This window comes from Eptatretus burgeri, unplaced genomic scaffold, assembly GCF_056783735.1.
Source record: "Eptatretus burgeri isolate ZD-2024b unplaced genomic scaffold, Ebu_testis_v1 Ebu_testis_scaffold_330, whole genome shotgun sequence".
NCBI lineage: Eukaryota > Metazoa > Chordata > Myxini > Myxiniformes > Myxinidae > Eptatretus > Eptatretus burgeri.
In genome coordinates, this window is record NW_028222279.1 from 16,689 (window position 1) to 43,190 (window position 26,502).

Genomic DNA, 26,502 nt, shown 5'->3' on the forward strand with positions numbered 1-26,502 from the left:
TGGTAAGATGTCATTGTAACCCCATGCGCAGACCCGACAAAAGACGTGGGTAATTCGTGCCCCGTTCTTTATGATGATAAAGTATCATGGCCGTGCGCGAGTCCACCATTAAGCACATGGTCAGCGTGCGGGTCCACCCACCATCGAGCATCGTGTTTGCGGTTATCAAAGGCGGTGGGATGCACGGTGCCAGCCCTAATCTGTGTCAGGGAATTGAGGGAAAAGGTTTGGATATAATTATGTATGTCGGGTTGAGTTGAAGAAGAAGATAGATATGATTATTAAATGGAGAGATGGGTTGAAAAGAACACGCCTCGTGCGGCCTGTACAGTGGGTGGAGGTTGTTTATTGTTTGCTGCATCGCTTGCCCTTCGTAAAGATGTATACATTGTGTGTGGCTGCAGTTTTTACAGTTGGCTGTCTGAGTGCAGTGCCTGCTTTGATTTTTTCAGGAAGAAGATGAAAAGAGTAGGAATGAAGACAAATATAAGACCTAACTGTGAGATCCACACGACCCACTGTCCCGTTGCCCTGCAAGACAAAAGGGAAGGGACTATCTGAACGTATATTAATGGAATAACTGTCGAGAGACCGCTGTATGGTGGTTGCTATTGCTTTGGAGGGAGGTGGTTTCCTAAACCGCAACAATATCATGGACATTTAAAAATGGTAATGTCCTGGAATTATATCGTGCCAGTGTGGATTCAACTCCAAGGATGGGGGTCTGGGTCTCGGATGAGGGACCAGCAGGAGAACCTTGTAGGTGTCGAGATGATGATGGCCCACTCTGCTCCTGGTTTTTCCAAATTTTTAAGGCCTCACATAGACTATCCTGAGGTGCTTTTTGTGTTGTTAATAATGTTAAGAGGACAATATGCATCAAACGTTTTTGAATCAAACCTTGTGTTTTTATACAAGAGTCTACAGGCTCATGGAGGAGTTAAACAACAAAGGGCAGCCAGCTTACAAACCACCAAAGGGTATGGTGGTGGTTGTGGGTGCAGACATACAAAAGGAGGAATCGCACAAAAAGCCAGGTGTGTCCTTGATCTGCCCCCACACCGCATCAGTATTTCACATGTTGATTGAACACATGAACATAGTCCATAACGGGCAATAACGAGAACTATACTGGGAAGAACGTATACCTCCACCAGGCTGAACAGTTGATATTTGATCCCACTGATAGGATGGATCTGGATCAGGACCTGAACCTGAACGAAATTACCATCGGCTTGTTCTTGTCATCTCACCAACTCATCAACCTCGTTTTGTCATAAGTCATCCACAACTTTTTGAAATATCGTGCCACATATTGTTTTTCATCCTATCTCTAAATGATGAAGAATCACTTTAAAATTCTTGTATTTTTCACCAAAATCTAACGATTTCGTCCTTGGCACACACCCAACTTCTCCACTAAATTTTGTCCGAATCCATCTTCAACTTTTTGAGAGATATCCTGGTCACAGACAACCAGACACACAGGCGTGAAAACATAACCTCTGTCGACCTTCAGTGGGAGGTAAGGAAAGGAAACCCAACTGCCCCAGACCACGTCAGGTCCAACTCATGCACGAGAGGCTCGCCCAGGTGTAAGGCACCACCAGGAAGCAATCAGCACCCTGGGATCCCTCCAGGGCCCAGGCTCTCTTTTTCTCTTTGGAGAACTATTCACACAAGTACTTCAGCTTGCAGCATTGAGGCCAAGAGGACCCGAAGGTCTTCAACATAAGCGACTGAGCTACACTTTTTCCATCACACCATTTACGAACCTCTTGCACTGCACACTCCAACTGACTAGTTCTGTACATGTACCTTGATTGAAATACTGTTCCGAATCTGGAAACCATGCGCACTCAACATTCAGGTCCCAAAGTTAGTTATTTCGATAGTGTCTTTATAGTTAGAATCCTTCCTTCTGTCTAATGGGAATTACATGTGTGCGCTTCGAGTTATTTTTTCGCGAGGTTTTTCCTTGTCAACTACTACGACTTCCACTACAACAACGCCACCGTCCCGCACTCGACCAGTCGCCATTGCCCACGTGTTTTCGGCTGAAGGCTTGGGCGGAGCCTCAAACGCCTCAGATCGAGGCTCCGTCCCAAGGAAGAGCATGGACCGTTTCCTCCACCCAATGAGCAAAGGGCGAGTATGACGCATGCCCCAGCCAGTCAGGAGGTGACCACGAGTCATCCGACAACCCCTCGTCCAATCAGGAGGCGAGTGGGAGGAGAAGAGGCCCCTCCCATCTAAGGAGGAGTAGAGTGGTTGTCTGGACCAGTGTTGGAGGGACAAGGGTGCGTTCTGCAGGATCGTTGCGATTGCGGTCTGTGGTCTTGGTGGCGAGTGTGGCTTGATCCCGTTCGTGGGCCGTGGACTTCGGGTCGTGGGTTCGAGTCGGTGAAACCGCACGAGGCGGTGAGGTACCCGGCTCTGCCGAAAATAGACCCACGAGGTCCATTTATTGTGTGTGTGTGTGTGTGTGTGTGTGTGTGTGTGTGTGTGTGTGTGTGTGTGTGTGTGTGTGTGTGTGTGTGTGTGTGTGCGTGGGGCGCCGCCCTTTAAGTAGAATTGTTAAGTGCTTTTTCTTTGCTCATTGTACATTGCCTGCCTTTTATTCGTGATAACTCTGCTCTTTTTGTCCCCCCCCTCCCCGATTATTGTTACGAGTACGTGTGTGGCCGTACGTGCAAAAAAAAAAACACATTTCAAACCGACCCAGAAACAACAACCACACAGGTTGTTCCTTCGCTCTCGCATGCCCGTACGTGCAAACCAAAAAATAAAAACTTTCAAACCGTGAGCCAGAAACAACACCCACACAGGTTGTTCCTTCGCTTTCCCGTCCCCGTACCTCCACCCCCCCCCCCCCCAAAAAAAAACTTTCAAACAAACACATAGGCCATTCCTTCGCTCGTAAATGACGACTGGATTGGGGCATTGTGTTTATCTATAAATGCACATAAGAAATCGAGAAATTATTAGAACACACTAAGTCATCACTATCCGGAAGTGGTGCGTGCCCGTACGGAATGTTCACCTGCATTCCACAAATTATCGCTTGCATTGAAGTAACAACTGCTGTGATACTTACACACACAGAGTGAATTAAAATCATTTACCTCCCTGTCTTTGCTTGCAATGACATTCGCTGCCATTGACCATTGCCACTCCTACGCCACGCTAACTAAGGCACCGATCCCCATCGTAACCGGCACGGCACGTGACGTCATTATCGGCCGGCCGCGCACTGGCCTACACAGCCACGCCTGCGCAGCAACGTGTCCTTTCATTGGTTGGTAAATTAATGGCCATAACTTGGGAAGCACTTATCCGATTAATATCAAACTTTGAAAAGGCACGTCAACAGGGCCCCAGCAATATACCTGGCACGTTTCAATTAGATCGGACCAGTGGTTGTTGAGAAACAGCGGTCACACACACGCACACACACGCGCACGCGCACACACACACACACACACACACACACACACACACACACACACACACACACACACACACACACATTGCTGGAATTATAGATAGATAAATAAACCCCTGTTAAATGTTCCAGTTCGTTGTTTGTGCTTTCGTTGGCCGAGCATGGTGCGGGTTTGAGAATTAGTAAGGCCGTTCGGGCCGGTAAGTTGCCACTTGGACCGACGGATCTTGGTAATCCCTGCTTGGTTTACACCCGGATCTGGCTCGGTAAACGGTCCGTTCCGCCCGAGGTCCGTCGAGGGTGTGGTTTTCCCCGGTCGTTGGACGACGTGGGTATTTAGGTATATTGAAATTAGGCAACTAACCCGACCCCACGCCGTCAAAATATTGGCGACCACGGTCCCCAAGGGATCCATGAACTGTCGGACTTATCCGAGAGTCACGACCTAAATTCCGGGTGTTCGGTGGGAGACGACTCCACTGCTCCACCATGTGGTCGTTTATCGCCACCGACCACCCCCCCCCCGGCCCGCAACAATACATCATTTCACCCCCACCTTGGCGTTTGTGTCTATTTGCAATGGGCATGATGTTACACAATCAAGCTTCATGAATAAGTTGTTGCAAGGAAGCACAAAAATTAAGAAAACTGTCTACAACTTGTGTGCACATCAATGTTGAGGCAGAATGAAGACAAAAAGTGGATATCTTGGTCTTGTTACCTGTATCATTTCCACAACCTGGATTCCACAACCAGGAGAATGTCTTGGAACCCACCTTCAGGCGAAGCAGAACTTTGTCTCCCAAATGACACTTAATTCCATTGATGAGAGTCGCAGGCCAGACTGAATGGCAGAGCTGAGCTGTTCAGCAAGTTGAGGCTTAAAACTGTACGCGCTGCAATGAGGGCGGACAAGGAGTCGTGTGTGCGAGGAATCTGTGGTCAAGTGATTCTTGTCCTGCTTATAGAGGAATTAGTGCATTGCGTTCCTCCAAGCCTATCCATCGGTGCACTGCAGTTTGAGCGGAGTCTGGTGGGCTTTTGACAGAGGAGTCCGAAGTTAAGGCCCTCCGGGCTGGTTACTTTAGGCGGTTCTGCCAGGCTGACCATCAGGCTGTTGAGTTGGATATCAGGGGTGTAACTATCACTATTGCTGGCGCTCCAATGAACTGTGAACCACCATCATTTGTCGAAACGCAGGCGACGGTGAACCGGTTGAAATGAGGTAAAGCTCATGGGATTTGTAGCATCCATGCTGAACTTCTCAAGGTTGTTGAAAACGCTACACTCGTGTCGTTGTATACATTACTATTCTATGTCTGGATCACAGGCATCATCCCAACTGACTGGAAGAGGGGCCTTGTTGTCCCTCTCTCAAAAAGGAAGGGTGAACGTCAGGACTGCAACATCCACTGAGGGGTGACATTGCTCTCAGTGCCAGGCAAGGTCTTTCCTCGGATAATTCTTGATGGAGCTCGCCACCATCTGCCTCAGCACCAGTACCCAGAGCAGTGAAACACCAAAGAGGTCAATGAATGACCGTTTTGTTGCTCTTTGGGTCCTCACGGAATGTAGATGAGAGTTTCAGCACGGGATGCTCACTGCCTATGTTGAACACTGCAAAGCATTCGATTCCGTGAATCTGGATGCCCTCTTGACGATTCTCAGTCTTCATGGATGCCACCAAACCTAATCAATCTGAATTCTGAACTATACTCTGGAACTGAGCGTGTTGTGAGGTGTGGTCGTTCCATCTCTGACATTTCCAGTTGTTACTGGAGTTCTTCAGAGGTGTGTACTGGCCCCCACATTTTTCAGCACTTTTATGGACTGGATTCTGGGGAGGAAGTCGGAGAGATCAAGTTGCGGTGCATTGTTTAGGAATATCACGATCTCTGACCTTGATTAAACAGATGATTCAGTTATCTTTGCGCAGATGCTGGATATCCTTAGTGGGGCTGCTCGACGCATTGAATGAGGAGTCGGAGCTATTGGGATTACCGGTTTCCTGCATAAAAACGAAGATCCAGGCTTTCAATGACATCTTGGATGCTGTTATCTTGTCTATACCTGTTTGTGGCAAGGATGTTGAACTCACACAGAGATTCACTTATCTTGGCAGTGATACTCATGTATCTGCATGTTGTGAACCAGAGGCCAATAGACGTCTGAGTCAGACCTGGGGAGTCATGGAATCACTTGATCATGGGATGTGGCGCTGTCGGTACCTATTTAGGAGGACCAAAGTCCGAGTCTTTAAGTCCTTGGTGCTTCCAATCTTGCTCTACGGATGTGACACTTGGACTCTGACCAGAGATCTGAGATGAAGACTTAACTCTTTCAGTGCCATGTTTCTTTGGAGAATTGTTGGCCATTGCTGGTCAGACTTTATGTACAACGAGCGGTTGCTGAGAGAGATTCAGATGAGATTTGCTTTCTGTATAGTCCGTGAGCGTCACCTGCTGCTGGATGGACATGTGGCTCATTTTCCCGACACTGATCCTGCTCACCACTTTGGACTCGTGAGTAGAGGAGGCCAAAGGCTGATCACGTGCGTTGTGGTTGCACCAGGTTGATAGGCATCTCAAGGAAATGGGGACGTGCCAGGCATCTGCTTGGGGTAGTCAGACGGAGCTGAAAGTGGACCCTGTGACATGCTGCTCCGGCGCATGCTCCCATAACTGGCCTGACCTGACGTTAACTTTTGCAGAGAAATCTGTCAACACGGCTGGTGTATCAGTTTACCACATCAGAAATACCTTTTGGCTCACTGAGAATGTCCATCAATGTTTAAAACCTGTGAATGAATCAGGAGGCAGAAAACATTTCACAACAAATGACAACACAGAACATTCCATGAACTTCGTATTTATTAAAACAACACAATGGCCATTTCAGCACAGAGTAAAAAGTGGAGAAAAGAGGAAATTCACACCAGAATAATTTTAATAAAGAAAGACAACTTTGTGAATCCGTTAACACGAAACCATTGACTTTTGGTCGCAACCACTCAAGAGAAATGTTTCACACAAAAAGATATAAAAGAAAACAATGTACGAAAACACTTATCAAGGTAACACTGAATTGGGGGGAAAACAGACAAAACTGGAGAATTTTAAACACATGAACACAAAGATCATCTCAACACCGATTAGAACTCAAGAACCAATCAAATAACGAGATGTCTCCGACTCAAGTTTCATCTCAACACACTGGAGTGTTAATAAATGTACAAAGATGAGTTTCATTCCTTCTTTCATTTCAATGTGAAACACAAGAAAAAACGAGGAGATGACATCTTCAGCATCACAAAGGGTGAGAGCGACGACTTCACACCTGTAGTACACCTGAATTACATTTTTTGAGGAGACACCATCTCCTTACTGGATGGTCATTGGTTCCTGAAGGAAGCTCATCCGCCCTTTGTCAGGTGCTGTTTTTAGTCTTGACAGGATGACACAGTCACCCTCCACACAAACAAGGCCAGCGAGGGGGGGTCAGTGTTGGCGCTGACATTCCGACCATGCTGCAGGTCGCACTGAGTTACATGTTCAAATTGACGGTCCCAAAAGACAGACCTGACGTCGTGTTGCAATAACCAGAAGAGAATTTTCATTCCAGTCGAGTAGTCATGTTAAACATGTCAGGAGATTCACACAGGAGTGGTACAGCCTTGAAAATAAACATCTCTTGGCTTCAATCCTGGGATGGAGACATTGTGGTTCGGTCGAGTCTTCTCAGGGATCGCGAATCTATAAAAAAATATTTTTTTATATAAATGTCATTTATCCTGAAAAAAACATTGTTTTCAGCGCACGGAGAAATGAATATCCTGCATGTGAAACACCAGGGTGACAGTTTATAGCCGTGTTGGGATTCAAACCCAGGTGATGTCATGATCTACCTGTGTATCACAGCAATGGTTGATGTGACGCTTAATATTTCAAAGCTGCGAACCAAGTGGTGCGTCATAAACAGGGTCCAGGGAGTTTGGGAATGAATAAAGGGGAGAACACAGCTCCAGAAGGGGAGAACACAGCTCCAGAAGGGGAGAACACAGCTCCAGAAGGGGAGAACACAGCTTCAGAAGGGGAGAACACAGCTTCAGAAGGGGCGAACACAGCTTGAGAAGGGGAGAACACAGCTTGAGAAGGGGAGAACACAGCTTCAGAAGGGAGAACACAGCTTCAGAAGGGGAGAACACAACTTCAGAAGGGCAGAACACAGCTTTAGAAGGGGAAAACACAGCTTCAGAAGGGGAGAACACAGCCCCAGAAGGGGAGAACACAGCTCCAGAAGGGAGAACACAGCTTCTATAAGGGGTGAGCAAGTGGAGCATTGTAAGAGAAGCGAGTGAAGCATTCCATGAGGAGTGAGTGGAGCATTCTTCGAGGAGTGAGTGGTGCGCCCCTTTGGTTCGTTCCAGCGAGGAATGTGCAAGGGCAAGGATATTACAAAACGTGCAAGAAGATAAATATTTTACCAGGATGAACTCCATTCGTCTTTCAAATGTTGAACGGCAGACATCTTGTCTCTCCATCCACATGGAATGAGATATAGAAGACACTGCACACAGCATATTCCACTGGTTGGTGCAAGAACAAAGAATAAGTTCCAATAAAAAATGATTCAAGAAGCATTTACTCTCCTGACATGATCAGATATCCTGAATGAAGAAAGATTCCAGACCAATCACAGTTCATCTTAGCTTTGTGTATCATAACACTAAAACCACAAGAATCTCATCTGTGAGAGTGATTTGAAATCGATGCTTATCGACATTTACGGATAAAAATCAAATCCTACCAAGGTAATTTATAAATAAATAATAATCCCACTGAGAAAAGTACAGAAATAAATAAAGAAGAGCGACACACGGTCGGCCCTTTGCTGTTTCAAACCGTACCTGGGTTCCTCTGCAGGTGCCGATCCAGGTACGTTCAATCAGAACACAGCACAAGATGAAGAAGCAATGGACAACCCCAATTTACAGGAGAAGTCACATGGGTTTTCAGCACAAACACAGGACACGTGAATGAAGAAAAGGGAGCGAGATGACAATCCTGGTGTTTATACCATGTTTATAACATCCTCCTGCTGGAAGCCCTGTACTCCTTCCTCCATGACGTGACCTTCCAGGCGGTTCACCTGCAACAATAGAATTACACAAACACACGAGGATATGACAAGAAGGGGTACAAAAGGTGACATCTTGTGAGATCATTTCACTTTTGAAAAACTTTGAAAAATAGGATTGTCACAAACATTCCAAGGGGAACTGTACGATCACTTGGAAAACATGGCAAGGAAGGTTCAGATGAAGGGACTCGCACAAGGTTGTAACAATTAGTGAGTGTTTTACCAAATGAGTGTTACAATAGCTCACGATGAAAACCTCTCGTGGAGAAAGATAAACACCATGATGATCCCCAGCAATCTGCATCCATCACAGACTCTTGGAAAATACAAAACAGGAGACAAAGACAAAATGAAGAACCAATTCCAAGAACACAAAATTCTCGTTTGGTGGAACAGGGATGATAATGGAGGTGTCCTGGTGTTTATAACATGGTGTAATTTCAATGTGCAGTTACAGGTGAAAGGAGGACAGCGTTTGCTCAGGTGAAGAAAAGCTTGCAGGTAGACAGGCAGGTAGGCCTCTGATATTCGTGGACCAGAGTGAAAAGGTGTGAATGTGAACAACGATGGGATCATGAGGGTAGTGCGGGAGGGGAGCAAGATAGTGTGATTGAGCAAGATGTAGGGATGGAGGTGCAGGCTTGATTGGGGTGAGAGGCAAGAGGAAGCCCAACGGTGTTGAGAGGGAAATGTGGAGCAGTTTGTGTGTGTTTCGTACAAAACGATTTATGTTTGGAAACCGTGAGTGTTCTTGGAAAAGTGTTCACACCTGTCACGACTGGGGTGAAGAGCTGGGTTACTGAATGCTTCGAAGGAGGTCGTACTAAACCTTCGTGGAAGAATAAGCTGAGAGGGCTTACGTATTGGCCAGGAAGGTAAAAGTGAAAAAGTGAGTGTGCCTGAAGGAAGATTAGTGTTTGAGACAGATGGAGAAGAAGAAGCGATGGACAACTCCGATTTACAGAAGTCACCTGGGTTTTCAGCACAAACACAGGACACATGAATGAAGAAAAGTGAGCGAGATGACAACCTCCACGTGGTGCTACTGTTAAAAGATATTCAACCATTTTACACTCTGAAGTTATCAGGACTGATGTCATTAACTGACCAATACCACCGACGCACTCGGGACAAACCCCAGCAATGGGGATCGAGATTGTGTAGCACTAAATAAAGTCCTTTTCAAGGTCACAAGCCATGGACCACAACAAGACCAGTAGGTCCCTCCTCCACATCCCCCAACTCATTGTTGAGGAGCTGACATTTCCTAATTGTGAGATCCTCGCCAACATCCTGAAGGACTACAACATTGACGTAGCCATACTCCAGGAAACTCATCACAAGGATGACAAAAAGGCTGCAAAGAGAAAGATTGCAGATTAGCTCTCCACCAACTCACACCTGAGGCAGCGACATGGCTGCAGAACCTGGACATGAAACTTTAGCGCAATCCATATTGGTCGTTCACAAGAAGAAAGATGTGAAGAAAAAAAACATTAAAATAATTGTTGATGGATGTGCAGGCTTAAACATTTCAAAAAACAATTGAAATTTAAAAAGTGACGTCATGTCCTGTGAACCAATCCATGAGGATACAGTCTTGGTGGAGGAGGCATTGATGGCTTTGTCGAGCATCTCCACTGTATCCCGACAGGAAAGAAGCTCTGTTGTAAAACAGCCTCAATCTGCCACCACGCCAAGGTAGAAATGCCAGGTCAGGTGAGCTGCAATGAGGTGAGGCAACCACAACCATCAATACAAGGCTCAAAACCATGTGATTATCTGTCAGAGCCCAGACTGATGGAATGATACCCGGAAAGGTATGATGGACAATGAGAACGAATACTCCTTGATCGATGCTCGCTACGGAGGGAAATTTCATTCCTATCGGCTGAACTATCGTCGAGTTATGTAAAAAATATTAAAATTACTACCATTAGGTCATGACCTTAAAATTTAGGTCAACATCAAAAGACATGATATCAACCCCACCGACTTCACATTCACATTATTGATGTAAAATTTCATTGCGAAAGTTCCAGCGGGCTCCGATATCCAGCTTGGTAATTGATACGGTTCGGGAATTTCGAGTGTAAGGAGTGCAGGAAGAAAATAATGATCATAATAACTTTCTAAATGGGGGTTTACTACTCCGAGGGGTTGAAGAAACTTGTGGTTCCAATTAAAAATAGGGGACGATAATTGCGGAAACAAACCCGACAACAGCAACAAGCCTTCCCCAAGCAAGGGGGAGGCTCAACAAACGATATTTGATGAAGGAGCACACCTGGTGTTCGAGTTGTGCCGACAGGTGAAGGGGAACTCGGCACAACCTTCCATTCGTTCCTCGTTCTTCATCTTGACTGCATTCACCGGACCCATCGCCAGTGTGTTTGGTCCCTTTCAGTGTATTATTCTTCCTTTCTCTTTTCTTTGTACTCTTCTGCTCCCACAATTCCTCCTCGTCCTCATCCTCACACTCTCTCTTCCTTTTGCTGCCCTTCTCCCGCTGTGGCTCTTGGGGAGCGATTTCCAATGGAGACCTTGGTAGGAGGGAAACGGAATGTTAAAGGTCACTTCCATTTGTGATGAAATCATGACCCCCCTCGCCCCATGATGCCCCACATCTTAAAGTCCCAAGCGAGTCACACCTCGTCCAGCCATCTTCCCTCTACAAAGTCAAAATGTTCAGTGTCCCCGAGAGGAACGTGTCCGTCCTTAAGATGGTGTTGAAGTGTTGAGTAGGAGTAATAAAGTGAGTCATAAACAGCAGAGGTGGAGAGTAAGCGGAAACCGAATCTTCTGATCACCAGCAACCGCTGACGAAGGTATTCATTAACCCCTTCGTTAGCATCAGTTGGTGGAGGTTAAAGATCCCATGGTGTCCACCACAAAGTGTCCGTGAGCTCTCACCGGTACACTGGACCATTGACAAGTTCCTGCTCGAACCAACAGCCATGCTTCGAGCAATGATGTAACCCAGCAGGCATGTACTGCATCCGAAACGAATGAACCCTTCATCAAGTTGTCATCCTTCCATGTTAATATGCAAATGTACATCCACAGATATATCAATATTTACGGGATTAACAAATACAAGGGAGTTCCTGCACTTCCTCCCATACATGCTCCGATATCATGATATTGCACAAAGTGATGGAGTTAGAAAGGGGACTCACAGCTCTTGGCAAGAAACGTCACCACGTCCCACATTGGCATCTCCACGACACAACCTCTTGGCCTCTCCTCCATCATGTGTCTCTTTTCTTTTCCTTTTGTTTTTACAAGTAGTGCTGGTGCCGTTCAGATCTTTCTGTACCCTTGGTATGGGGTTGGCATGGTGTTGGCACACACTTGGGAGTGTTGGTAAATGCTTTCTCCTGATCTTGATCTTGATGCGTGGAAGGGTCTTTGTTTGCTTGATACTGCTGAAAGACATATGGACCAAGGCAGGCTGACGGAAAAAGGAAACTGATACATGGAAACATCAGCTCACAGAGACGGGAATTAAAAACAAATAAAATAAATAAATTATTGCGAGAGATGATTTACACACTCACATACCTCGTTGGGAGCTTCACATCTTCTGAATTCGGCCCTTCTGTACCTGTATTCCCATCAAGACCATCAGGTGACCGCACATAGAACAGGAGATAAGCCTGTTGGTGCATCACCTCGGTCACGTTCACCTTGTTCACGAATGCATCATTCATTTTAAACCAGGTGCCGTGACTCACCTGTGGGGAAGTGCATCAAATATCATCCTTGCATTGTGACAAAAGCTCAACATATCGAAGAACAATTTACTCCTTTCATATTTGTAGTTTGTGGTGGTGGTGACAATGGCCTGGCAAAGTTGATAAGTCTCAATGTCACTGCAGAGCAGAAACGGAAAGCTTATCTTTTACAAAGAGCAAGAGTGTGAGGCCTGTACCATTGTCAGGGATTTGGAACTTCATTACATTGGGCGAGTCATTGTGTCGATACTCAGTCTGAACTCCACATTTCCACACCGATTGGCAAGGTAAATTAAAACCACCCATTGTTTTACTTACACAAGAGATGATGTTTTGGCGGCACCGACCCTTCTGTGAAGGATCGTACGTAGGATGAGATCGCCTGGTTTCACGCCATTTTACGTCTATGATGGAGAAAACCAAGAACGGACTGGACACTCAACAACTAATAATGTTCCTCATGACCTGATCAAATGTTGTCCATTGTTCACTCAATAGACTCATGAACTGAGGTTCCATCTGGATGGTCACAATGGATAATCAAAATGTGATTCAATCACGTAACCTGAAGAACATGTTCCCCTCGGCCTGGAGGGCTGCTGTACATCCTATTGGACACAACAAGGTCACGCAGCAGATAATGGTCTCACGTGGATCACTCACCTTGACAAAACTGAAATAGTGACCTTTGCAACTTCTTTTCCCATGATGGACGAGAACAGCATAAAGGAAGTAGTATATTGGAGGCCCGTCTGGTTGTGACATGTGGGGACGAAGATTCAGCTTTTCAACATATGGGAAGTTCTGTGGATAAATGATCACGTCATTGGAGGTCAAAGTTCAAACACCAATTCAGTCCAAATCAGAAAGTCATTGCCGAATTCTAACCAGGTGTATCGAGCATTTTAGAGGTGAAATTGGTGACGTAGTGAGCACCTTGTGGAATGGTGCCTGATGAGGTCTTGGATCAGAAACAAAAATCACATCCGATCGTGTAAGTGTCCTGGTGTACAGGTGTTCCAGATAAGGACAAACGTACCTTTGAGATCTTTCCCCCAGTGACACAGGAAAACCTCTTCAGTGTGAAGGTGAGGACGTTTGGTGGGTCGTAAATTGTGGTAGCCATTGTGGCAGGTCTCTTTGAGTTGCATCTGGAAATCATCACCACAATCCCATCAAACGTGATCATGAGATATATAAACAACACTGGGGGTTCTGGTCACGTGGGTGATCAGTCACCAGAAAAGTTGTTTTTTAAGAGACAGATAACTTTGAGAAACGTTTCCATTGTTTTAAAGATCTTTCCCTGCACAATGCAGATCAACATTTGGAACAACAGACGAAAGGTGCACCCACCGTTCACAGAAATAAGCATTGTCTCCAAACAGGTCGTCTCTCCTTGAAAAATGCTGAAGGGACTCCTCGATACCGGAAAAATTCTGTGGAAGGACAGGGAAATAGGTCAAAGGTCATGGAATCAGCACACGATCATTATTGTGAAGTTCGAGCACACCCCCCACCACCAGATTTATTTAATTTATCACTTACATTTGTCTACCTGCACCAGGTCACGGCACGGCGAGTAAAACGAAACGGAAAAAATATTTTATAAAAAACTGAATCCCAACCTCAATATCGAGGAGAACGTCCCTCATCGGCTCGTTCCTGTTCGACTTGTGATGGCAAGTTAAACACTCAACTGATGGAGAAACGGACAATGGTTACCACAACACAGAGAATGTGATAACTGTTGTTTCACTCTTCCATGAGCCTACACTTGTGCATCAACACACTGGTTCGACCTCATAGTCAAGGAATTTCAGTTTGTACCTTATGGGATTAAAAACCCATCTATCATTGTCAAAAGATACAAAATATATATTATAGGCATCAACTAGTCCTTAACTAAGATGAGAACACACACAAACACACACACACACACACACACACACACACACACACACACACACACACACACACACACACACACACACACACACACACACACACACGTGGAGTGGAATTCTAACCATGAGATTGGCAGGTTCACTGAGAGTGATTCAAATGTGTTCAACGGATTAAAGCACAACCAAGATGGAGTTCATCAAAACTGAACAAATAAATAATGTGGCACACAATAAAACCTGTGTTATGTGATCCGCTTCCAATCAAATAAAAGCGGCCATACTGTACAGGTACCCAATGTGGTATTTACCATTACAGGGTGCTCATGTGTACATGATCACTTGGTCACAGAAGGCCGCAAGACGTTTGATCCACTCATTGTGATGGACTCACCTTGTGTTTGTAGGTACCCTTCAAATGTCCGACTGATCACCTTGGACGAACAGCAATGCTGACAGAGGCTGTGAAGTACAAAAGATAAATGTACAAACAGTAAGTCATGAACTCACTGAGTTTGGGGTCTGAGTGTAGCTGGTTACATACTCACCAGTGAGTATTCGTGTTTATTGAGTTTTATCCCTGGAGATGGGGATGAAGTCAGCAATAAATCCCAAAAAGCAAACATTGTGCCACCACATCAGGATCCACCACGAGCTCAACCACAAACCAACCCTGACTGGTCACGCTGTCCTTCCCTCTCTACTCTCACATACTCTATATCAGTATTAGTCTGTCTTTGTACTCCCTTCTCATTACTTATCATGTATGTGTGCACCCTGACCATCATATCCTCCATCTCCACCCTCCAACCCACAACCACTCTAGTACTTTTAACATCTTAACTCCTCCACTATCGACAGTTCTCCGTCGATCATTCCCATATTGTCTTGTCTGATTCATTACTTGCAGGGCTACCCAGTATAGTTTTGTGGGACGTAAAACACTTCCCAAAAAAAATAACAAACATTTCCTTCCCTTGATTGATTAAGGGTGGAAGATAAATATCTGGAGATAAATAGCAAGTTACAAATTCAAGAAGAAATGGAGGTCTCGAATTGAACTAGAATGTGGTGAACAAATGAAACATGGATCGTGACACTCACGATCAAAAGGGAAGTGCTCCAGGAGCTGTTTCACACCTAAAGGTCCCAAAAAATGATCACACCCATGTTCATTAAGATTATATTAATTACTCACCATATTGGGAATTATCAATCATATCAAATAGTGGTAGTGTACCACAAGGCACTCTCATTATCCTACTAACTCGATGGCGGCTGTGGGGTTGTCAGGTGGCGTCGTTCACTGTCAGGATACGAAAGGTGTGTTATCACAGTGAAAATGGATTAAATCCAGGACAAAGTGGAATCAGCGAATCCTTTTGAGAAATTTGTGAGTTTTGCTTCATCAAGGTTCTGAAAGAGGTGTGATGATAAAACTATTGGTAGTCAAAGGATATGATGTATTTTACAAACATCTTACACTCTCTCTTCGTTCAACCATGTCCTCAGACCTGTTTGGGGGTTCGTGTCATGAGGCACTTTCTACCCTAACCCCCACCCTTCCAAAAGGCAGGAGGGACAATTGACCCCACACTGCCCCCCCACCCCTACCCCTCCCACGTCCCCCATCTCTGGAAGTCACGAAAATATTTGTATCAAACGAAACATCGCTGTGCTGACTTTATTCATGAAGCAAAGGTGACAAAATGGTGGTGACCTCGCAGCGTGACTGATAAACACGAAATATGTCCATGAAAAGGGAGAGGGAGACACAATGGATCACATTGAGATCTCCCAGCTGTGGAATCATGAACCTGGCAAAGTTTAGGTTCATAGAAGTAGATAAAACATAAAACAGAATGGATAGAAAAGGAAGAGGATGTGAAGCTCTCACGTATCATCTCGCTGCATGGCATCCAAGAGAAACCCGAGGAACTCGTGCGCGTCTTCCTGATTACCTTGAACAAAATGATGTGCAATACCTGCAACCATTCAAACAACAATCTCTCCAAACAACACTCGATATGATCTTAAAATCCATATATCATAAAATCAAAGCAATCTGTGAATTAAAACTGTGCAAGGAGAACAAAACACACGCACACACACGCACGCAATTGTGACAACTCAATAAAAAAAACCTCAACCTCCTCCTGCCAACTCTGTCTCCTCTTCATTCACTGCCACCCCCCCCCCACTCAGCCCCAGATCCTCAACCTCCCCCTTCCAAAGCTGTTACATCTTTACTCTCAACCTCCTCCCATTCAGAAAAGCAAATGGGCATTCCCACGTCGAAACAGCGGAATACGTAAGGCTTCACTGTTGCCCAATCAAGTGATCACCGACTTCACAGAAACCCATCACAATTTTAAGAGAAACAAGGAGCTGATACTCTCGGTCCCCCATCTTTTGGGTGGTATGAGGAATCGATCATTATCGAATGAAAGCTAAATCTTGAACTGCTTTTGAAACATCACGTGCACAAGCCAAGTTTCTGAGATGGTTTCCAGGGCAACAAAAATCAGCTAATCACAGCCATGATCTCATCACGTTGGGATAATGTCCTGAGGAACAGATATCTACAATATGGAAGTTCAACGGTTTTGTAAACATCACGGACACAAAACTTCATGGACGGATGATCGATGATGGATGATTGGTGGATAATTCTACAGGGTTATAAAGTGTAACTTATTAAGGGTTTTAAAGTGTAAATTATAGAGGGTTCTAAAGTGTAAATTATAGAGGGTTCTAAAGTGTAAATTATAGAGGGTTCTAAAGTGTAAATTATAAAGGTTTCTGAAGTGTAAATTATAGAGGGTTCTAAAGTGTAAATTATAGAGGGTTCTGAAGTGTAAATTCTAAAGGGTTCTAAAGTGTAATTTATCAAGGGTTCTAAAGCGTAAATTCCAAATGGTTCAGAAGTGTAAATTATAGAGGGTTCTAAAGTGTAAATTCTAAAGGGTTCTAAAGTGTAAATTATAGAGGGTTCTAAAGTATAAATTCCAAATGCTTCCAAAGTGTAAATTCTAAATGGTTCTGAAGTGTAAATTCCAAATGGTTCCAAAGTGTAAATTCTAATGTGTTCTAAGGTGTAAATTCGAAATGGTTCCAAAGTGTAAATTATAATGTGTTCTAAAGTGTAAATTCTAAATGGTTCTAACGTGTAAATTCTAAAGGGTTCTAAAGTGTAATTTAGCAAGGGTTCTAAAGTGTAAATTCCAAATGCTTCCAAATTGTAAATTCTAATGTGTTTTAAAGTGTAAATTCCAAATGGTTCCAAAGTGTAAATTCTAATGTGTTCTTAAGTGTAAATTCTAAAGGGTTCTAAAGTGTAATTTATCAAGGGTTCTAAAGTATAAATTCCAAATGGTTCCAAAATGTAAATTATAATGTGTTCTAAAGTGTAAATTCTAAATGGTTCTAAAGTGTAAATTCCAAATGGTTCCAAAGTGTAAATTCTAATGTGTTCTAAAGTGTAAATTCCAAATGGTTCCAAAGGGTAAATTCTAATGTGTTCTAAAGTGTAAATTTTAAATGGTTCTAAAGTGTAAATTCTAAAGGTTTCTAAAGTGTAATTTATCAAGCGTTCTAAAGTGTAAATTCCAAATGGTTCTAAAGTGTAAATTCCAAATGGTTCTAAAGTGTAAATTCCAAATGTTTCCAAAGTGTAAATTCTAATGTGTTCTAAAGTGTAAATTCCAAATGGTTCCAAAGTGTAAATTCTAATTTGTGCGAAAGTGTAAATTCCAAATGGTTCCAAAGTGTAAATTCTAATGTGTTATAAAGTGTAAATTCCAAATGGTTCTAAAGTGTAAATTCCAAATGGTTCTAACGTGTAAATTCCAAATGTTTCCAAAGTGTAAATTCTAATGTGTTCTAAAGTGTAAATTCCAAATGGTTCCAAAGTGTAAATTCTAAAGGGTTCTAAAGTGTAATTTATCAAGGGTTCTAAAGTGTAAATTCCAAATGCTTCCAATGTGTAAATTCTAATGTGTTCTAAAGTGTAAATTCCAAATGGTTCTAAAGTGTAAATTCCAAATGGTTCCAAAGTGTAAATTCTAATGTGTTCTCAAGTGTAAATTCCAAATGGTTCCAAAGTGTAAATTCTAATGTGTTCTAAAGTGTAAATTTTAAATGGTTCTAAAGTGTAAATTCTAAAGGTTTCTAAAGTGTAATTTATCAAGGGTTCTAAAGTGTAAATTCCAACTGGTTCCAAAGTGTAAATTCTAATGTCTTCTGAAGTGTAAATTCCAAATGGTTCCAAAGTGTAAATTCTACTGTGTTCTAAAGTGTAAATTCCAAATGTTTCCAAAGTGTAAATTCTAATGTGTTCTAAAGTTTAAATTCCAAATGGTTCCAAAGTGTAAATTCTAATGTGTTCTAAAGTGTAAATTCCAAATGGTTCCAAAGTGTAAATTCTAATGTGTTTTAAAGTGTAAATTCCAAATGGTTCCAAAGTTTAAATTCTAATGTGTTCTAAAGTGTAAATTCCAAATGGTTCCAAAGTGTAAATTCTAATGTGTTCTAAAGTGTAAATTTTAAATGGTTCTAAAGTGTAAATTCCAAATGGTTCTAAAGTGTAAATTCCAAATGGTTCTAAAGTGTAAATTCCAAATGTTTCCAAAGTGTAAATTCTAATGTGTTCTAAAGTGTAAATTCCAAATGGTTCCAAGGTGTAAATTCTAATGTGTTCTAAAGTGTAAATTCCAAATGGTTCCAAAGTGTAAATTCTAATGTGTTCTAAAGTGTAAATTCCAAATGGTTCTAAAGTGTAAATTCCAAATGTTTCCAAAGTGTAAAATCTAATGTGTTCGAAAATGTAAATTCCAAATGGTTCCAAAGTGTAAATTCTAATGTGTTCTAAAGTGTAAATTCGAAATGGTTCTAAAGTGTAAATTCTAAAGGGTTCTAAAGTGTAAATTCTAAAGGGTTCTAAAGTGTAATTTATCAAGGGTTCTAAAGTATAAATTCCAAATGGTTCCAAAGTGTAAATTCTAATGTGTTCTAAAGTGTAAATTATAATGTGTTCTCAAGTGTAAATTCTAAATGGTTCAAAAGTGTAAATTCTAAATGGTTCCAAAGTGTAACTTCTAATGTGTTCTAAAGTGTAAATTCTAAATGGTTCTAAAGTGTAAATTCTAAAGGGTTCTAAAGTGTAATTTATCAAGGGTTCTAAAGTATAAATTGCAAATGGTTTCAAAGTGTAAATTCTAATGTGTTATAAAGTGTAAATTATAATGTGTTCTCAAGTGTAAATTCTAAATGGTTCTGAAGTGTAAATTCCAAATGGTTCCAAAGTGTAAATTATAATGTGTTCTAAAGTGTAAATTCCAAATGGTTCCAAAGTGTAAATTCAAATGTGTTCTAAAGTGTAATTTATCAAGGGTTCTAAAGTGTAAATTCCAAATGGTTCCAAAGTGTAAATTCTAATGTGTTCTAAAGTGTAAATTCCAAATCGTTCCAAAGTGTAAATTCTAATCTGTTCTAAAGTGTAAATTCCAAATGGTTCTAAAGTGTAAATTCCAAATGTTTCCAAAGTGTAAAATCTAATGTGTTCTAAAATGTAAATTCCAAATGGTTCCAAAGTGTAAATTCTAATGTGTTCTAAAGTGTTAATTCGAAATGGTTCTAAAGTGTAAATTCTAAAGGGTTCTAAAGTGTAATTTATCAAGGGTTCTAAAGTATAAATTCCAAATGGTTCCAAAGTGTAAATTCTATTGTGTTCTAAAGTGTAAATTATAATGTGTTCTAAAGTGTAAATTCCAAATGGGTCCAAAGTGTAAATTCAAATGTGTTCTAAAGTGTAAATTCTAAAGGGTTCTAAAGTGTAATTTATCAAGGGTTCTAAAGTGTAAATTCCAAATGGTTCCAAAGTGTAAATTCTAATGTGTTCTAAAGTGTAAATTCCAAATGGTTCCAAAGTGTAAATTCTAATGTGTTCTAAAGTGTAAATTCGAAATGGTTCTAAAGTGTAAATTCTAAAGGGTTCTAAAGTGTAATTTATCAAGGGTTCTAAAGTGTAAATTCCAAATGGTTCCAAAGTGTAAATTCTAATGTGTTCTAAAGTGTAAATTCCAAATGGTTCCAAAGTGTAAATTCTAATGTGTTCTAAAGTGTAAATTCGAAATGGTTCTAAAGTGTAAATTCTAAAGGGTTCTAAAGTGTAATTTATCAAGGGTTCTAAAGTGTAAATTCCAAATGATTCCAAAGTGTAAATTCTAATGTGTTCTAAAGTGTAAATTCTAATGTGTTCTAAAGTGTAAATTCTAATGTGTTCTTAAGTGTAAATTCTAAATGGTTCTAAAGTGTAAATTCCAAATGGTTCCAAAGTATAAATTCTAAAGTTATTTATCAAGGGTTCTAAAGTGTAAATTTTAAAGGGTTCTAAAGTGTAAATTATAGAGGGTTCTAAAGTGTAAATTCTTGAGGGTTCTAACGTGCAAATTATAGAGGGTTCTGAAGTGTAAATTCTAATGTGTTCTTAAGTGTAAATTCTAAATGGTTCTAAAGTATAAATTCTAAAGTGTAATTTATCAAGGGTTCTAAAGTGTAAATTATAGAGGGTTCTAAAGTGTAAATTATAGAGGGTTCTAAAGTGTAAATTATAAAGGTTTCTAAAGTGTAAATTATAGAGGGTTCTAAAGTGTAAATTATAGAGGGTTCTGAAGTGTAAATTCTAAAGGGTTCTAAAGTGTAATTTATCAAGGGTTCTAAAGCGTAAATTCCAAATGGTTCAGAAGTGTAAATTATAGAGGGTTCTAAAGTGTAAATTCTAAAGGGTTCTAAAGTGTAAATTATAGAGGGTTCTAAAGTATAAATTCCAAATGCTTCCAAAGTGTAAATTCTAAATGGTTCTGAAGTGTAAATTCCAAATGGTTCCAAAGTGTAAATTCTAATGTGTTCTAAGGTGTAAATTCGAAATGGTTCCAAAGTGTAAATTCTAATGTGTTCTAAAGTGTAAATTCTAAATGGTTCTAATGTGTAAATTCTAAAGGGTTCTAAAGTGTAATTTAGCAAGGGTTCTAAAGTGTAAATTCCAAATGGTTCCAAATTGTAAATTCTAATGTGTTTTAAAGTGTAAATTCCAAATGGTTCCAAAGTGTAAATTCTAATGTGTTCTTAAGTGTAAATTCTAAAGGGTTCTAAAGTGTAATTTATCAAGGGTTCTAAAGTATAAATTCCAAATGGTTCCAAAATGCAAATTATAATGTGTTCTAAAGTGTAAATTCTAAATGGTTCTAAAGTGTAAATTCCAAATGGTTCCAAAGTGTAAATTCTAATGTGTTCTAAAGTGTAAATTCCAAATGGTTCCAAAGGGTAAATTCTAATGTGTTCTAAAGTGTAAATTTTAAATGGTTCTAAAGTGTAAATTCTAAAGGTTTCTAAAGTGTAATTTATCAAGCGTTCTAAAGTGTAAATTCCAAATGGTTCTAAAGTGTAAATTCCAAATGGTTCTAAAGTGTAAATTCCAAATGTTTCCAAAGTGTAAATTCTAATGTGTTCTAAAGTGTAAATTCCAAATGGTTCCAAAGTGTAAATTCTAATTTGTTCGAAAGTGTAAATTCCAAATGGTTCCAAAGTGTAAATTCTAATGTGTTCTAAAGTGTAAATTCCAAATGGTTCTAAAGTGTAAATTCCAAATGTTTCCAAAGTGTAAATTCTAATGTGTTCTAAAGTGTAAATTCCAAATGGTTCCAAAGTGTAAATTCTAATGTGTTCTAAAGTGTAAATTCCAAATGGTTCCAAAGTGTAAATTCTAAAGGGTTCTAAAGTGTAATTTATCAAGGGTTCTAAAGTGTAAATTCCAAATGCTTCCAAAGTGTAAATTCTAATGTGTTCTAAAGTGTAAATTCCAAATGGTTCTAAAGTGTAAATTCCAAATGGTTCCAAAGTGTAAATTCTAATGTGTTCTCAAGTGTAAATTCCAAATGGTTCCAAAGTGTAAATTCTAATGTGTTCTAAAGTGTAAATTTTAAATGGTTCTAAAGTGTAAATTCTAAAGGTTTCTAAAGTGTAATTTATCAAGGGTTCTAAAGTGTAAATTCCAACTGGTTCCAAAGTGTAAATTCTAATGTCTTCTGAAGTGTAAATTCCAAATGGTTCCAAAGTGTAAATTCTACTGTGTTCTAAAGTGTAAATTCCAAATGTTTCCAAAGTGTAAATTCTAATGTGTTCTAAAGTTTAAATTCCAAATGGTTCCAAAGTGTAAATTCTAATGTGTTCTAAAGTGTAAATTCCAAATGGTTCCAAAGTGTAAATTCTAATGTGTTTTAAAGTGTAAATTCCAAATGGTTCCAAAGTGTAAATTCTAATGTGTTCTAAGGTGTAAATTCGAAATGGTTCCAAAGTGTAAATTCTAATGTGTTCTAAAGTGTAAATTCTAAATGGTTCTAATGTGTAAATTCTAAAGGGTTCTAAAGTGTAATTTAGCAAGGGTTCTAAAGTGTAAATTCCAAATGGTTCCAAATTGTAAATTCTAATGTGTTTTAAAGTGTAAATTCCAAATGGTTCCAAAGTGTAAATTCTAATGTGTTCTTAAGTGTAAATTCTAAAGGGTTCTAAAGTGTAATTTATCAAGGGTTCTAAAGTATAAATTCCAAATGGTTCCAAAATGCAAATTATAATGTGTTCTAAAGTGTAAATTCTAAATGGTTCTAAAGTGTAAATTCCAAATGGTTCCAAAGTGTAAATTCTAATGTGTTCTAAAGTGTAAATTCCAAATGGTTCCAAAGGGTAAATTCTAATGTGTTCTAAAGTGTAAATTTTAAATGGTTCTAAAGTGTAAATTCTAAAGGTTTCTAAAGTGTAATTTATCAAGCGTTCTAAAGTGTAAATTCCAAATGGTTCTAAAGTGTAAATTCCAAATGGTTCTAAAGTGTAAATTCCAAATGTTTCCAAAGTGTAAATTCTAATGTGTTCTAAAGTGTAAATTCCAAATGGTTCCAAAGTGTAAATTCTAATTTGTTCGAAAGTGTAAATTCCAAATGGTTCCAAAGTGTAAATTCTAATGTGTTCTAAAGTGTAAATTCCAAATGGTTCTAAAGTGTAAATTCCAAATGTTTCCAAAGTGTAAATTCTAATGTGTTCTAAAGTGTAAATTCCAAATGGTTCCAAAGTGTAAATTCTAATGTGTTCTAAAGTGTAAATTCCAAATGGTTCCAAAGTGTAAATTCTAAAGGGTTCTAAAGTGTAATTTATCAAGGGTTCTAAAGTGTAAATTCCAAATGCTTCCAAAGTGTAAATTCTAATGTGTTCTAAAGTGTAAATTCCAAATGGTTCTAAAGTGTAAATTCCAAATGGTTCCAAAGTGTAAATTCTAATGTGTTCTCAAGTGTAAATTCCAAATGGTTCCAAAGTGTAAATTCTAATGTGTTCTAAAGTGTAAATTTTAAATGGTTCTAAAGTGTAAATTCTAAAGGTTTCTAAAGTGTAATTTATCAAGGGTTCTAAAGTGTAAATTCCAACTGGTTCCAAAGTGTAAATTCTAATGTCTTCTGAAGTGTAAATTCCAAATGGTTCCAAAGTGTAAATTCTACTGTGTTCTGAAGTGTAAATTCCAAATGTTTCCAAAGTGTAAATTCTAATGTGTTCTAAAGTTTAAATTCCAAATGGTTCCAAAGTGTAAATTCTAATGTGTTCTAAAGTGTAAATTCCAAATGGTTCCAAAGTGTAAATTCTAATGTGTTTTAAAGTGTAAATTCCAAATGGTTCCAAAGTGTAAATTCTAATGTGTTCTAAAGTGTAAATTCCAAATGGTTCCAAAGTGTAAATTCTAATGTGTTCTAAAGTGTAAATTTTAAATGGTTCTAAAGTGTAAATTCCAAATGGTTCTAAAGTGTAAATTCCAAATGGTTCTAAAGTGTAAATTCCAAATGTTTCCAAAGTGTAAATTCTAATGTGTTCTAAAGTGTAAATTCCAAATGGTTCCAAGGTGTAAATTCGAATGTGTTCTAAAGTGTAAATTCCAAATGTTTCCAAAGTGTAAATTCTAATGTGTTCTAAAGTGTAAATTCCAAATGGTTCTAAAGTGTAAATTCTAAAGGGTACTAAAGTGTTATTTATCAAGGGTTCTAAAGTGTAAATTCCAAATTATTCCAAAGTGTAAATTCTAATGTGTTCTAAAGTGTAAATTCTAATGTGTTCTAAAGTGTAAATTCTAATGTGTTCTTAAGTGTAAATTATAAATGGTTCTAAAGTGTAAATTCCAAATGGTTATAAAGTATAAATTCTAAAGTAATTTATCAAGGGTTCTAAAGTGTAAATTATAGAGGGTTCTCAAGTGTAAATTCTTGAGGGTTCTAAAGTGTAAATTTTAAAAGTGTTCTAAATTGTAAATTATAGAGGGTTCTAAAGTGTAAAATATAGAATTTGTGGTCGGAGTCAGCTGAACTGTCCCACCAACGGGTCGAACTCGCACACACCGGGGACGCATGCATGGCTCCTTCAACATACGTTGAGATAGCATGATGTTTTCTCCAAAGTGTTATATTCCACAACGGAATATAAATGTGTATTTGTTTTGAAAATCACAGGTGTCAATGAAATAGTTTCTTTGAAAGAAAGTTTCTTCCATTCTCAGGACGATGTTCGGGTAACCATTGTACGGAGCTGCCTTGTGTGCACAGAGAGTTGTTGAAATGTACGACTCGCATGTTAATGGGAATATTACAGAAATTAACATGTAATTGATCACTTTGCAATAACATTTATATCACTGTTTGTCCATTTGGCTGAAACAGGTTTAAAATTGAAAAATGAAAACCCTGAAATGCCACGATCGTGGAGGTCGAGTGATGCAGAGCATCAAAGTCCTGTTCTCCAAGTGTGACGTCAATGATTCAGGAAAAGCTCCACCAGGAACGTTTAACCTTTAACCTTTCCCGGGGGAGGGGGGGTGTACAAGGCATTCATTTAGAAACAGAATCTTGGAGGGGGAAGTGGTGGCAACCAGAATTTGCAATAAAGAGGGGAGGGGGGCACAGCATAATTTTGGAAGGGGAGGGGGCACAAGTATAATTTTTATGGAGGAGGGGGCACAAGTATAATTTATATGGAGGGGAGGGGGCGCAAGTATAATTTTTATGGAGGGGAGGGGGCACAAGTATAATTTTTTATGGAGGGAGGGGGCACAAGTATAATTTATATGGAGCGGGAAGGGGAGGCACAAGTATAATTTTATGGAGGGGGAGGGGGGCACAAATATAATTTTTATGGAGGGGGAGGGGGGCACAAGTATAATTTATATGGAGCAGGAAGGGGGGTACAAGTATAATATTTATAATTAAGGAGGGGCTGTACACGAACATTGTGCGAGATCTTTCACGAACAACAGAATTCCCTCCTGGGGGAGTGGGTATTTACCAGTAAACTAAAAACATGGAATGAAAATATTTCAAACTTTACACCCATAAGGATTTGTGGGAAAAGGCGGGAAAAGGATCGGTTTCAGTTTTTTCATTCTCACACCCTCAGAATGATGCATTTGTAAACCTGCAATCTTAAAACGGTCAAACAACTCCCAGGATGGAGGGGTCTTGGTGGTGAGTATAGGGGACTATGATGGAGTTGTTGTCGATCAGGATGTGTGGATCATTATTCATGCATCAATGAATCTCCCTGTGACGTTTCTTTCCGGTGCACACGAGCTAGTACTGCAGTATACGATGATAACTCCACCAAACACCATAAATGATGGTGTTTTACTCTCGTCGGGCACATTGTACTCACTTTGGAGCCGTGAAATGAAGGGCCATGGAAGGAACGGTGCCCTTTTGTCTGACATCGCCTTGATGATGTGTTGGCGCATCGTACACAATGTGCATGATGAAGTGTGCTCACCTGCACATGATAAAAAACAAAAACTTAATGATCATGCCACTGAATAATTATGGTTGTAGGGTAGAGAAACTAAGTGAAGATATAGATGAACAGGGCGAGGTACACACCATCATCGCCATGACTCCCTGACAGCAGGTGGTTCACCAAGGGTGCTGTGTACGTCAGGCATTGGAGCGTAGCGTTCAAAAAACAAGTGTTACCACCGTTCTTCAAACCTGCCCCAATGCCTCGACTTCTTCGCCACTCCAAGGAGAGCTCACCCGGTGTGTGATGGTCAGGTGTGGGAACATGTCTCCCATTGTGATCGTCATCTGCAGGAAGCAAAACCCAAATATGGTGTCATATCCATATATTTGGCATCAACTCCATGATATCACGGTACGAGTTCAACAACACACCGGTGTAGATCCAGAAAGCCAAAAGGAAAACCCAC

General features: G+C 40.4%; 2 protein-coding genes and 1 long non-coding RNA gene across 6 annotated transcripts; all 3 read right to left on the minus strand.

Moving 5' to 3' along the window:
- Nucleotides 1-6,297: 6,297 nt before the first annotated feature.
- Nucleotides 6,298-8,007, minus strand: LOC147007310 (uncharacterized). Its single transcript, XR_015054273.1, has 2 exons — nucleotides 7,929-8,007; nucleotides 6,298-7,197 (listed from the first exon to the last, which is right to left on the minus strand). It is a non-coding gene; the product is annotated as an uncharacterized LOC147007310 (long non-coding RNA).
- A 1,197-nt stretch (nucleotides 8,008-9,204) lies between these two features.
- Nucleotides 9,205-12,338, minus strand: LOC147007311 (uncharacterized). Of its 4 annotated transcripts, none has more exons than XR_015054272.1 (4): nucleotides 12,149-12,338; nucleotides 11,764-12,012; nucleotides 10,872-11,577; nucleotides 9,205-10,308 (listed from the first exon to the last, which is right to left on the minus strand). XR_015054272.1 is itself a non-coding variant. In XM_085867371.1 (4 exons), exons 1-4 carry the CDS (start codon nucleotides 12,295-12,297, stop codon nucleotides 10,300-10,302), a joined length of 663 nt encoding a protein of 220 aa, XP_085723497.1. In that variant the 5' UTR covers nucleotides 12,298-12,338; the 3' UTR covers nucleotides 9,205-10,299. The 4 variants fall into 4 exon arrangements, 3 of the variants coding, with proteins under 3 accessions (XP_085723497.1, XP_085723496.1, XP_085723495.1); XM_085867371.1 differs by having other exon boundaries at nucleotides 10,872-11,127; XM_085867370.1 differs by lacking the exon at nucleotides 9,205-10,308 and having other exon boundaries at nucleotides 10,669-11,127; nucleotides 11,764-12,009.
- A 118-nt stretch (nucleotides 12,339-12,456) lies between these two features.
- LOC147007312 (ubiquitin carboxyl-terminal hydrolase 17-like protein 5) lies at nucleotides 12,457-26,053 on the minus strand. The gene is made up of 8 exons (XM_085867372.1): nucleotides 25,959-26,053; nucleotides 14,620-14,687; nucleotides 13,950-14,020; nucleotides 13,678-13,760; nucleotides 13,361-13,472; nucleotides 12,985-13,125; nucleotides 12,787-12,840; nucleotides 12,457-12,576 (listed from the first exon to the last, which is right to left on the minus strand). The coding sequence occupies exons 1-8, from the start codon at nucleotides 26,051-26,053 to the stop codon at nucleotides 12,457-12,459; spliced, it is 744 nt and encodes a 247-aa protein (XP_085723498.1).
- Nucleotides 26,054-26,502: the final 449 nt, after the last annotated feature.